Source organism: Ricinus communis, chromosome 5, assembly GCF_019578655.1.
Source record: "Ricinus communis isolate WT05 ecotype wild-type chromosome 5, ASM1957865v1, whole genome shotgun sequence".
NCBI classification, from domain to species: domain Eukaryota; kingdom Viridiplantae; phylum Streptophyta; class Magnoliopsida; order Malpighiales; family Euphorbiaceae; genus Ricinus; species Ricinus communis.
In genome coordinates, this window is record NC_063260.1 from 8,530,498 (window position 1) to 8,544,253 (window position 13,756).

General features: G+C 33.1%; 3 protein-coding genes across 3 annotated transcripts; 2 read left to right on the forward strand and 1 right to left on the reverse strand.

The window, feature by feature from the left end:
• LOC8283422 (transmembrane emp24 domain-containing protein p24delta9) lies at positions 1-3,458 on the forward strand. The gene is made up of 4 exons (XM_002529958.4): positions 1-1,104; positions 1,578-1,787; positions 2,544-2,620; positions 3,145-3,458. Exons 1-4 carry the CDS (start codon positions 901-903, stop codon positions 3,287-3,289), a joined length of 636 nt encoding a protein of 211 aa, XP_002530004.2. The 5' UTR covers positions 1-900; the 3' UTR covers positions 3,290-3,458.
• Positions 3,459-3,628: 170 nt separating this feature from the next.
• On the forward strand, positions 3,629-6,557 carry LOC8283423 (pentatricopeptide repeat-containing protein At5g15300). Its single transcript, XM_002529959.4, has one exon. The coding sequence runs from the start codon at positions 3,944-3,946 to the stop codon at positions 5,441-5,443; it is 1,500 nt and encodes a 499-aa protein (XP_002530005.1). The 5' UTR covers positions 3,629-3,943; the 3' UTR covers positions 5,444-6,557.
• Positions 6,558-6,915: 358 nt separating this feature from the next.
• On the reverse strand, positions 6,916-9,452 carry LOC8283424 (uncharacterized protein At5g39570). The gene is made up of 2 exons (XM_002529960.4): positions 8,307-9,452; positions 6,916-7,243 (listed from the first exon to the last, which is right to left on the reverse strand). Exons 1-2 carry the CDS (start codon positions 9,345-9,347, stop codon positions 7,163-7,165), a joined length of 1,122 nt encoding a protein of 373 aa, XP_002530006.2. The 5' UTR covers positions 9,348-9,452; the 3' UTR covers positions 6,916-7,162.
• Between the last annotated feature and the right edge of the window lie 4,304 nt (positions 9,453-13,756).

The window sequence follows — 13,756 nt, forward strand, 5'->3', positions numbered from 1 at the left end:
GAAATGTGTTGAAGAAGCATCCATGTTCATTCCTTCAATATTTGACCATATTTAAATAGTACACCAGTTGTACTGCGTCTTCTGAAGAATCAAATTTTGGCTTAAGAATAAGAATGGCATATCTGAAAAACCATCTACCGCAACCAAAATTGCATCACACTCCCCAAGCCGGTACGATGAGATCTAATCAGGCCATGTTTGAGGCTAAACAAATTGCATTATTAAAGATAATGAAAGCTAAAGAGGAAAAGGAAAAAAAAGAAAAAGAAAAAAAAGAAATACACATACAAAGAAAGAACCGATTGGGGTGGGATGATAAGGTCTTGCCTCATCAATCATCCTTCTCCAAGAAGGTGCTGCTAATCCACCGTCTAATTCTATATTATCCTAAAACAGGCTGCTGAGTTTAGAAAGCTAAAGAAGCCCAGTTCACTGCCTCTGTCCTTCTCAATTGCTTCCACTCCTTGAAAACTTGAATCACCATTTCTGGTTCCTGCAGAACCAACATAATGTCTGTTGGTCAATGTGTATACAATATTACTATTTTGTTCATCAAAATATGAATAAACTGAGAATCTTTATTTTAACTCATTACAGCATCTAATAAAGCTGTCAGTTAGCAACTTTAAAGCTTTTACGAGTTCTATCGTAATAATAACCCGATAAAAAGGTGACGACCAATATTTAATTTCAGCGCTCTAATAAATCCTGGCCGTTGGGCATGTAGGTACTCCAGCGTACGGTAGATTGAACCCCAGAAATAACGAACATACAGATCTCCAAATTACAAACCCATCAATTTCCTCAAAAAAAGAAAAGAAAACATACACCTTGAAAATCTAAACCTCAACTCTTCCAAATAATAATAATAATAATAATAATAAGTAAATAAATAACAAGATGGCAAAATTAAATCTTTTAATTATTACAGTTTTAGGATTCATTCTTACAATTGCAGAATCAATGCGGTTCGATCTGAATTCAGGCCATACAAAATGCATATCAGAGGATATAAAGAGCAATTCAATGACTGTTGGCAAGTACAGCATTGTTAATCCTAATGACGGTTCTCCTCTTCCTGATACCCATAAGCTCACTGTTAAGGTAATCTTTCATTTCTACCCTCTAAAGATCATTTCTTTTGTCTGCGTTTTTCTTTTTCTGTTTATGTACATCTTATGCTTTTTTGGTATCTGGGTTTGTGCTTTGTACATTTTATGCATTGTCGGGGTTTGTGTGTTTATGGACATTTTAGTGCATTTTTTGGGTATATTGGTTTGTGTGTTTATGCACATATTATGCGTTTTCGGTATCTGGTCCCGTTTGTTTATGTACATTTCATGCAGTTTTTGATATTTAGGTTCATGTGCATATCTTCATCTTACGCATTCTTGATATCTTGGTTCGCGTGTCTATGTGCATTTTAATTTTTTCTGACATCTGGGTTTGTGTCTATTTACATGGATGCGTAAATTGAAAGATGTTATTTTTCTTTGGTAATAAGGGCTGAAGAAATGTGATTTTTGTGAAATTTCTTTCTTTTGGGGTCTAATGGGATGTATGTGGGTTTCATACAGGCGACATCTCCATATGGGAGCTCTTATCATTATGGGGATCATGTGGAATCTGGTAATTTTGCATTTACTGCAGCTGAGGCTGGTGACTACACAACTTGCTTTTGGGCAATTGAACATAGACCAGAAGTTACCTTGACGATTGATTTTGAATGGAGAACTGGTGTTGCTGCTAAGGATTGGTCTAAAGTTGCTAAGAAAGGACAAATAGAAGTGAGTAATGGTTTGTTCTTTACTTAGTTTATCATGAACGTTTGTTTGCTTAATTTTTTATATTAGACTTGTTTTATATTTAATTTAATTAAGGGGTTACTTTCATCTATTGCTTTAAAATTCCTTGCTTATTGGACATACGCGATGTTGGTCTAATGGTCTTTTTTGATTGGTCAAAAGATGGAATATCATTTGCAAGTAAACCATATATTTTTTACTTATTGGTTTTCAGCAATGTTTTGTGCTAAATGCTTGTTGCTTTATGAATCTGCCACAATTGATTACTCATTATATGTTTGATGAATCTTAGTACTAAATGCACTTCTTGCAAGTTTGATAAACTTTAACACTAAATACACTCCTTATCTGGATCTGCTATTATTGTGGTTGGCAGTCAAGTGTAGGTGCGATATGACAGCTAAAATAGTGAATCAATAATGGAATTTTATATTTTTATTTTAAGCCATTGATACTGTCTAGTTTTGGGATTACTCATTTCATGCTTTAATTCATCCATCACTTTTAAATGAAGGTTTATTTGTTTGTTTTAGGCTTAGATTGTTGAATGTCTTGCAAGAATGAGCTTATGAAATGGTTGTCACGAGTTGGATGGTTATCTCATCTGTCAATGCATGTTGGGGACTCCTATTCTTGAGATGATTTTCCCAATTATTTTTTGACATCTTATTTCAACTACTTCTAAGAGGTTTCGGTTTCAAGTTTTGGTTAATGTCTGGTACTCACCTTTTATGCTAGATTATGGAACTTGAGTTGAAAAAATTGTTGGACACGGTCACATCCATTCATGATGAGATGTTTTATCTTCGTGAGAGGTACGCACATTAAGCCCTCCTTCTTTCCTCTTGTATATGCACACTTGTGGCATGATGCCATCATCCCGTCCACCTTTGTTGTACTGCTATTACTTTTGAATAAGTTGTGCTGTTTGGTTGTCCCTGTTGCTCTTTCTATCATATTTGAAATACTGTAGTGTTATTACTACCTTTTCTCCAAATAGAGGAGTAAATAGGAGTGGACTATTTTGTCTAAACAAAATTATCTTAGGCTTCATTTGGTTAGCGTGCTAAAACTTTTTTCTTTTACTTTCCCCAGTTGAGCTTTGTTTCGATTCAGATCACTTCATGAAGACTACTATCATTCAGGCTTATTGTTCTTTTATTGTAATTTTTCTTTTGTTGGCTGCTGGCACATTAAGTGTTTGTTCCAAAACAAGGGCTAATGTACAAAGATCTAACTTTTGATTGAAAAATCTAAAACATGGAGTGAAGCGTCATGTTCGATGTTCAATGTTCTTTTCTCTTTCTTTTCTTTTCAATTTGTTTTTTCCGTGCCATAGGGAGGAGGAAATGCAGCAACTGAATAGATCAACAAACTCCAGAATGGCCAGCCTCAGTTTGCTTTCTCTAGTTGTTTGTGTATCAGTTGCTGGTTTGCAGCTGTGGCATCTGAAGAGATATTTTGAGAGGAAGAAGCTACTCTAATTTTGTTTTGGTAGGAAGAAGCTACTCTTAATATTTTCATTTGATAGCATCTACTATTTCTTCATTCTTTCTTCTGCGCAGCATCTAAATGCCCGCGATATGTAACCTTCAACCTTCAATTCTACAATTTTAAGGACTGATTTACAGTCCAATTTAAATCTTTTCTTCACTTTTAACATGTAATTTGAATGTTAAATTGCTCAATGCAACTTATTTTACTTTCACAATTGAAACAACTGGTATGTATCAGTGCGTGCCAGGAAAACCTTGATGTAGATATTGATAAAATCAGCATACATACTAGATGGGAAACAACTATCCTGATTATGGTGGTTGCAATTTCTCTAACAGCGTGATTATAAATCTGGTTTCTATGCATGGAATGTTGTTATTTCAATAATAAATTTTCGAACTAGCAACAACTGACATACAGGTCTTTATACTATAGGAAGGTCATAAGCGAGACGTCGTTCATTGAGAGTTAGCAACAGCTCGGATAATTTATACGCATTCGTCATCAATATGTAATCATTTTTCGAAAAGGAAAAAAGGTCTAGAAAACACAGTACAGATTCTGGGTCTGTTTAAGAAAAACAAGACAAAGGTCCATTTCACCCAAAAACAAAAATCAGTTATACCTACTTGCCTACGTAAATGCAACTATCAGTCCAGCAACAATGCAAGCCAATACTCGCTCTTGCCTCCATTTTAGCTTCCATCGCGGAGAATTGCCAGTCCATGAACCACCTCAAGCAAATTCACGCCCATTCCCTCCTTACAGACCTCCACAACCACTCCGTTATCCTTGGCAAAATGCTCCGCTTCGCTGCTGTTTCGCCTTCTGGTGATTTACCCTACGCTCAGCGCCTGTTTGATCAAATGCCTCAACCAAACACTTTCTTCTATAATACCATAATTCGTGGCTATGCTAAAAGCTCATCTCCTTCTTATTGTGTTAATTTGTTTAATCAAATGAGGCAGAATCATGTTGACCCAGATGAATTTACTTTCAATTTCTTGATAAAGGCAAGGTCTAGAGTGCATAAAGTTCATAACTTTCCTTCAACTTTGGAATGTGATGAGATACATGGAGCGGTATTTAAGTATGGGTTCTGTTCACATTTGTTTGTTCAAAATGCATTGATTAATTTGTATGCGGTAAAGGGTAGTCCAGCAGCAGCTTGGAGAGTGTTTAATGAGACAGTAGGAGTGGATGTTGTATCATGGTCTGGTTTGGTTTTGGCTCATGTGAGAGGTGGAGAATTGGAGTTAGCGAGGCAGGTTTTTGATGATATGCCAGAGAAAGATGTTGTTTCTTGGACTGCTATGGTTTCTGGGTATTCAAAAGCGAATTGTTCAAGGGAGGCATTAGAGCTGTTTTGGGAGATGAGTGATGCAGGTATAAGACCTGATGAAGTCACTATAGTTAGTGTGATTTCAGCTTGTACAAATTTGGGTGATGTTGAAACAGGAATGAATGTGCATTCATATATTAATGAGAATGGGTTTGGCTGGATGGTTTCACTTTGCAATGCCTTGATTAATATGTATGCGAAGTGTGGTTGTGTGGATAGAGCATGGCGGGTTTTTAATAATATGAAAAGGAAGAGCTTGATTACATGGAATTCAATGATTTCTGCCTGTGCTAACCATGGATATGCTGAAGATGCGTTTGAGTTATTTAGTTGTATGCTGAATTCTGGAATTGCTCCTGATGGAATAACATTCTTAGCTCTTTTAATTGCATATACACATAAGGGGTTGGTTGATGAAGGGTACAGACTTTTCCAAATCATGGAGAGAGATTATGGAATTGAGGCAAGTATTGAGCATTATGGGTGCATCGTAGACATGTTAGGCCGGGCTGGCCGTTTAGAAGAGGCATATGAATTAATAGTTACTATGCCAATACCAAGTAATGATATCGTTTGGGGAGCTTTACTTGCAGCTTGTAGAATCTATGGTGATGTCAACATGGGGGAGAGGGTTGTGAAGAAGCTGTTAGAGTTAAAACCAGATGAAGGAGGGTACTATATTCTCCTTCGTGATATATATGTTGCTTCAGGTCGTACAGCTGAAGCAAATCACATTCGGCAAGCAATGCAGGAAAGTGGAGCAATGAAAAATCCAGGCTACAGTTGGGTGGGGGCGTAAACGTTAGAACTTGTGATTTATGCAAAAGATACGAGGGAAGACAGTTTGTGTCAATGTTCATCCTTGATCCTGTAGAGTTCTCAACATCTTCAGTGTGTTCTTGGGACATTTTACGTTTGGATCTGACATATATGCCTTTAATTACTCACCAATAGCAGATGCACTCGGTTTTCCCCAAAATGGTTATCTATGCTCCTAGTGCCGGGGAAGATATGCCCAAAAAAGCTTCTGACAGATGACACTTCCAGGTTTCAATCTGTGCGGAAATGGTTGATATAAGGGCACATCAGAATTATGCATTCATTGCTGAGTTCACAATTAGTCATCTGTTAGTTTCTGGAAGATAACTGAAGTGAAGACTATTGCTTTGATTTTTGACCATGTAATAACGCAATTGAATTAGTTTTAGTGAGGCAGTACAGATGTCATCACATAGAGGCTTACATGATATCTGACTTTCACTTGAGCTGGGGCAAGCAGAGCAATGGAGACAGAAGACGCATCTCTTTTTAGTCCATGTCTATGCAAATTTCCACTTCCTCCAGTTTTTATGAGCAGTCAGATACTCAGCTTGCTTTACCATAGCGTCAATATGAAGAATTGTGAGTGAATTTATGGTTAATTCATGAGCTTCAGGTTCTAGTTATGTCGTATGCTCGTCGGTGCCTGATCTTGCATTGTGGCTCTGCATTGACGCTGGCTCCTGTCACTGCGCTTGCTCCATTATTTTGTGAAGAGAATGGAAATATGGAATTACGCCCACAGGAATACAAGATGTTTCTGCATAAATGTCTCCCCAAGTCCCTATGCACTTGAAGTTTTGAAGAGGAACAACAAGGACTCTTCTCTGTAAAAGGTTCTGACGTAATGCTTCCATGGTGAAATTGAGATAATGAATTCCATTGAGCTTTCTGGGAAGAAAAAATATACGATTGACAGAGAATCCATGTCAACAGGAAACACAATGAATTGTTTGATGCCATATCAACTATGTTTTACTGTATGGGGACAAATTGTCGAGCAGGAATTGATTCTCTTGCAATGCATTGCATTTACAGGCAACAGCCTGATTTCCTCCCAAGTAATATAAATCCAAGTTGGTTGCATTGGCTAATGCGATATTACTTTTCTTGCTTCGTTAATTGTTTTGTATAATCTCCCTCAGTTCTCTTACTTAGTGCTGACACTCGTGATTTCATTAGATTTCGTAGACATTGCTTGCAACAGGGGAGCAGCCCAGCACAAGGCGCCACTCACCCTGGTAGGCGGCACCCTATACATTATTCAGCAGCAAAAGCACAACTTAGAGCAATTTCCGACAAGTCTTCACGTTATAGTGAAGGAATGGACAGAAACACAGGTATTAACCGGCCTGAAGACTTCAGGCAAGAGAAAAGAATCCTGTCTCAATTTCCAATTTTGAACACTAACTTCAATACCATCGTCAACTATTGACCATCAACAACCAAGAGTTAAGTAACACATCAAACTCATAGGTTTGGAATTTTATTTAGGATCACATACAGAGAACATATTTGAGTTCACATAGAACACACAGATGGAAGGCACTGCTAAAAAGGAAACAGTGCCTGATAGCTACTAGTGGCATTGATCATATTAATGCCGCATTAGGGAAAACACTACAAAAGCTCTTCAACAGCTGCTCTTTACTTTACTTAGGAGCCAATAATGGCATGAATCCCATTGACAGCTGGGGCATCACTCATCATCAGAGTGCTTGTGCTGGTGGTGCTTGTGGCGGTGGTGCTTCTTTTCATCATCATCAGAGCCATCATCTCCCTGCCAATTTGACTCCAGGATTAGCCAGATCTTAGAAAAGCACAAGACAAAGTAATGGCAAATTCCAATACAGCATAACAGCTATTTTGAAAAGCAATTCTGTCAAGACATGAAACTGATGATGCATTCTTCTCTCTCTTACATTAGACAGCATATAATATCTATGGGTTTCCATTTTCCCCCCTTTTGATGGGCATGTAACAAGACTGTGATTTCTTCAGATAAAGAGAATTTGGATGGCAAAGAATCATCAACAGAAATCCAAAATCTGTTTTGAGATTTAGAATATTATCAGAAAGAAGAAAATAAAGAAAGAAATCCTGTATCATCTGGTGCAGTTGGCAACGAATTGCTATAGATAGGATTCCAGCACCCAGCACCCAGCAGATACTATTTGATTAAATGAGGAATAGTAATTTGTGTTTTATCCTCAAGACAACTGCTTCGCTAGCCTCAAGACGAGCAACTGTGCTCAGTGACCAACAAGCATAGATCTAGACCAAACACATACTACCGAGGTATTGCAAATAAAGTAGTTCACTGAGTCTAAACTACAATCGTTTTTCTCCTAATTTAATAAACCAGCACTTAAAAACTAATGTTATATTTGGTTGAAATTCATAAAAGAATTCATTTCATTTGATAAAAAGAAATGAAAGAGAAAGTAAAATAAAAACAATAACGTTAGAAAAAGATATTTTAATATTAGGAAATATATTGACTTATTTATGTAAAATCCACTTGGAAATTCTATCTATATTATTAGAATTTAATTTAACTATAACCAATCACACAAATTTGATGATATAGAACCTAAGCTCATAAACTTTAAATTTGCAAATGAATACAATAATAAGAACAGAATGCAAGAACCCTAAGTAGACAAAATACGCAAAATAAGAATTAACAAATGAAAAAGAAAATCAAATATGAGATCAAACATTCATGCTTAAACAAATAAAAAGAACAATACTTAATGTCACAAACCACAAATATAAACACGCTTGCAATGGATATATAAAGACAAAAGCATCAAACGAGCCCAAAGTTTAGAAAAGCTCACATATTTTTTACGGCCATAGCTCTCTTCTTCACCACCATATCCATATTTCCTGCGAGAACCTTCCTCATCATCATCACCATATCCACCATACTTCTTCTGATAACCTTTCTCATCATCATCACCACCATACTTCCTGCGAGAACCATCATTATCATCATCACTCTTTCTCTCATAAGATGGCCTCTCATACTCATCATCTTGCCTACCATAACCAGGCCTCCTAGGTGGATCATCACCATAACTTGGCCTCTCATATTCAGTCCTCTCTCCGTACCCTCCTTCCTCCCCATAACTTGGCTTCCTCCCGTACCCGCCTCCATACTCCGAACCACCACCACCTCCATACTCAGTCTCGGGTCTCCCTCCATACCCAGATCCGTACTCAGCCTCGGGTCTCCGGCCATACCCACCAGATCCATATTCAGATTCTTGTTTCCTTCCATACCCAGATCCATATTCCTCACTTGATGGCCTTTCATATCCACCACCAGATCCATATTCTGACTCCGGTCTCCGGCCATAACCACCAGAGCCATATTCAGAATCCTGTTTCCTGCCATGTCCAGATCCATAATCCTCACCAGATGGCCTCTCATACTCGGTTCCTCCGCCATATCCACCAGACCCATATTCTGAATCAGGTCTCCGACCATAACCCGATGGCTTCTCATACTCACTTACACCACCATACCCACCAGATCCAGGCTGGAATCCAGGAGCAGCGTGAGGCCTAGAATACGGATCCCCACCAATACCACCACCAGGAATGAAACCAGGTCGGGGCTTGGGTCGGGAATAGCTGTTGTATTCCTCTTGGAGAATGTCATCATTGTAGGCAGATGGTTCAGCATATGAGGTGAAGTTGGGGCGGTCGTAATCGACATCATCATCGGCGATTGCGCTGTTCTGGTAACAGGTTTCATCGGATGGTGGGAGGGGTCGCCCGTACGTTAAGGCCAAGTCGTATCCACCACCGTATGGTGTTGGATCGAACTCGTCGAAATCATTCACGTCGTCTTCGCTCCTCGTGTAGTACGGCATCGTTTCCTGGCTCAATATGTTTCTCTTTTTTTCTTTCAGAGACTGTAGAAATGAAGATCCTGAGAGAGTGGACCTTATATATAGTGTTGACAGTAGTTTTTGCAGACAAAGAATGACGCCGTTTTGGAATTCTCTTTTTGTCGGCAATATACGCAGACGTTTATGTTAACAACTTTTTAGGAATAATGTTAGGTTTGGCCCCTAAACTTGGTGGTCAGGTTCAATTTAGTACTTTTTGATCTTTTGAACCGATTTAACCCAACACTTTATATTTTGGCTCAAATTGGCCCCTGAGTAAAAAACTGAGTTGCATTCTCTATAATATTTAATTTTTAATATTAAAAATAATAAAATATTAATAGTTTTATTTATTTTTTAAAATACAATAAATATCTTTTTCATTTTCATCTCCCACTAGCCATATATCCATCAAATGCCACAAGTACATTTCCTACGTCATCAACCTCTATTATCACCGTAAAATTTGATAATAACAGTAAAAGCTAACATGTGTATTACCATTAACTAACTAGTTTTTGTGCCTCCTCTTAGAGCGAATTATTATATAACGACTTATATAAAGATAATTATTATATAGATAGTTAATGTGCTCGCTCATAGAGCGAATTATTATCTAACGACTTCTATAAGAATTAATTATTATATTTTATATCTAAATAAATTTTTATTATAATTAAAAATGATTGTCAATTAAGAAATAAAAAATATAAAAGTATAGCTGAATAGAAAATTGAAAAATAGTAAAGTTACAAAACATACAAAATGACAACAATTTTTATTTTACTTCAATGTATATGAACTATTATTAATTTTAATCATAAACATTACATGTACAAAGAATTAAATTTAAAATAACATAAGAAGTTAAGATATCGGTCTTAAAATAATATAAAAATAAGAAATTAGTCTTAAAGTAAGTAAATATTTAATAATGAGATTGTTTAATCATACAACTAATTAATTTTTATGATATACAAAAGATATTCGTATTGATATGTGAATTTATAAATTAAACGCTCAATATAATCAAGCAAAAAAAATAAAAAATACTAACCTGAATAGTACGTAATCATAAAACTTCTTAACAAATTAAAATAATTTTCTTAAGCATATTATTTGAGAGTTTTTAAAAATAAGATTACAAATTATTGTAATACTATTTCAAAAGTAAATTTTTTATATTTTTGTTAATTCTATTTGAAGATGGAGATAAAGATAAAATTGAAAATGGAAAATATAGAATGATTGGTGATCTATATTAGAATGATTGTGGTGATAAATAATAATTTCTTAATTATCAAAAGGGAGATTATAAGACCAAAAATTAACATAATATGAAATTTAAGGATTGTTAATTAATAAAGGAGATGAATATAGTTATATTAATGTTAATTGGTAATTATTATAGTTCTAAAGATGAAAAAAATAATAAAAATAGTTATTTCATAAAAGCTAAAACTAAAAAACTCACTGCAATCCAAAAAAATGTCTTAAAAATCATAAAATATCTCAAATGAGGAGAGAGAAAGTCTTGCTTTTATACATATATAGATATAAATTTCTTGCATTCTCTTCTATCACTTATTCTTTAATTTTATTTGAAAATAGAAATAAAAATAAAATTGAAAATAAAGATGGAGATGGAAACTATAAAATTTATATTAAAATGGTTGTGGTGATAAATAATACCTTTTTAATTATCGAAAAGAGAGATCACGAGACACAAATTTAGCTCAAGGAAGATCATGAAATACAAAATTAGCACAATATAAAAATTAAGAGTTATTAATAATATATATAATTAATAGAGGAGATGAGAATAGTTATTTTAATATAATTGAAAATTAATATAGTTTTAGAGATGAAAAAAAATATTGCACTTTCATAAATTTTAAAATTAAGAACTTACTACAATCCAAAGAAATGCTTTAAAATTCATAAAAAAAAATAAGTGAGGAGACAGAAAGCAAAAGATAAAAAATTATTTTCATATTTATATAGATATAAAAGAATAAGAAATGATTGAGAATGAAATAAAAATATTATTTCTTATGTAAGAAAAAAAGTTCAAGACATGTATGCTATTTTCACATAGCATTGCTTCGTTTAGAAAATAAAATGTTGCACTATTGTTATATACTAATAATTGGAAAAATAGAAGATTGGAACTGAGTATAAAAAGACAAATTTTTGAACTAATCTTTCACGCTGCTTATTATATCAATAATTGAATTTGTTTAAGTTGTTATTAAATGACTTCATTCCAAAGTGAGAATAAATAGTTCTTTACTAATAACTAAGGAAAAGGAAAAAGAAAAGAAAATAACCAAGACGAAGTGAGAGCAAGTGTTATAGAATATATAAAAATTTAAGAGAATAGAGTAATCACATGAAAATGTTTTGAAAGGAAAAAAACTTTCATTCATATAAAAGAAATTTATCTATTTAAAAAGCAGCACTTGAGATGAGGAGTTATTATTTTTTTGCCAAACATCATGGCACGTTATGATATTAATAAAAAGTTATTAAAACTGCAATTGATTATCTGTATAATGAAAGATTTTATAACTAACTTCTAAGGAAGAGCTACGGCCTAATACTTTATGTCAAGCAACATATATGTACTAAATGGGACATCTACAACAATGGATGTGTAATAAAATACTCTCTTAAAGATAAAAATGACGTTATTAAACTATTAAATAAATTATAAATAATATTTATATTAAAATATATGGTAAAAATACTAACATATTAGAGAATTATATAATTAAATTCTAATTTTTGAATAAAAATGAATATTTTATGACAAGTCTTTATGATATTTTTATTGAACAAAATATAAATTCATTAAACTTATATTACATATGATATACCTTATAAGTGATTTATAAAAATTAATTTATGCAATAAGAATATATATTAAAAAATTATATGACTTGCCTTATGGAATATGAAAAGTAATGTTAGAGAATATTTTTTATGAGAATTAATGGTAAATATTAACTTGATTTTAATAGTTAAATTTATTATAACAAATAAGAGATTATATTTTAAATATAATTTAATAATTTAATAAATTTATTAGTGCATGTAATGCTCTTTCATACTCTAAAACTACTAAAATTTTCACAATTTAAAAAAATTAGTGTTAAAATTTACATTAATTACCAAATGAGAAAGAGAAATTACATATATGTATAAATATACAAATTTACGTATCATGGCATTTTGTATTAGTTCACCTTGGTATTTAATGATGACACCCTTAATTATTACAAAGATTCATGCCATTACCAGATCCCAGCCAATATCATTATCTTTTTCCCATCTTCATTCTTCTTTCTCCTCCATTTTTACTAACCTAATTTTTAAATTTCAGATTTTGATAATTTGAGATTGAATTGATTTTACAATTGATATCTCAAACTTAGTATTTGTAAGTGTACGAATCAAATTATAATACGGGTAAATTCACCACAAGGTTGATCTCACAAGAAACTATAGAATATGTATTATAAAGATTAACTATCACACAAAAATACTAAAAATAAATCTAAACACTCTAAGCCAATGTTATGAAAAAAGTTTTATGTTTATAAAAAAAATTAAATAAACTATAAAGTAAATATGCAAATGAAATGATTAATAAAAACTATATAACGAAATATCATTTAGTCTAGCCAATACTTAGTAATTTCTTTATTTCTCCCTTAAGCTCAAATCTAATGAATGAGACGGTGGCGTGCCTTCTCGCTAAGTCACTCAAACTAATGAATTAAATTAATATGATGGTCAACCAATAATAATAAATAAAACTAATAAAGTTATGAAGGTAAAGAAATTATTCATTAAATATATAAATAACAAGGTTCATATATAAGTAAAAAAGCTAAACTAAACACTTATAGAAATTAGTCTGACATATTTATCAATAGTCATTGCAATTAAATAGAAAGACATGAAAATAAAGTAGAAAATGAAAACTCCCTTGAACTTCAGAAATTATTCAAGATATGAAGATGATTGATCCTCATTCTCCATTCTTTGAAAAGTTTCTTAGATCTCCAAAGAGTAATGCATAAACTAAAGCTAAGGTGAGTGCATTTAATTAAGACTTTTAAAGATTTTTATAGACTTTTTTTAAATAAATTACTTTTAAAGAGTTTCTAAATCTTTAATTACTCTTACAGAGTTTATGATTTAATAAATAATTTTTACAGACTTTACTTGAAAATACTTTTATAGACATTGATAGACTTTTATTGATTTTCATTGACTATTATTTATTTAAATATAAATTTAATCATTTAGCTTTTATTATTTTCTTCATTCTTTTCCATTAACTTTAAACATTATTCCATATAATGTTATATGCAAAATAACAA

Bases quoted from the DNA above. Each gene is read 5' to 3' on its own strand.
- LOC8283422 (XM_002529958.4), top strand. From the start codon at position 901: ATGGCAAAATTAAATCTTTTAATTATTACAGTTTTAGGATTCATTCTT. The intron at 1,788-2,543 runs GTGAGTAATGGT...CTTTTATGCTAG, and splicing joins CTAAGAAAGGACAAATAGAA to ATTATGGAACTTGAGTTGAA. The intron at 2,621-3,144 runs GTACGCACATTA...TCCGTGCCATAG, and splicing joins ATGTTTTATCTTCGTGAGAG to GGAGGAGGAAATGCAGCAAC.
- LOC8283423 (XM_002529959.4), top strand. From the start codon at position 3,944: ATGCAACTATCAGTCCAGCAACAATGCAAGCCAATACTCGCTCTTGCC.
- LOC8283424 (XM_002529960.4), bottom strand. From the start codon at position 9,347: ATGCCGTACTACACGAGGAGCGAAGACGACGTGAATGATTTCGACGAG. The intron at 7,244-8,306 runs GTGAGCTTTTCT...TCAAATTGGCAG, and splicing joins GCTATGGCCGTAAAAAATAT to GGAGATGATGGCTCTGATGA.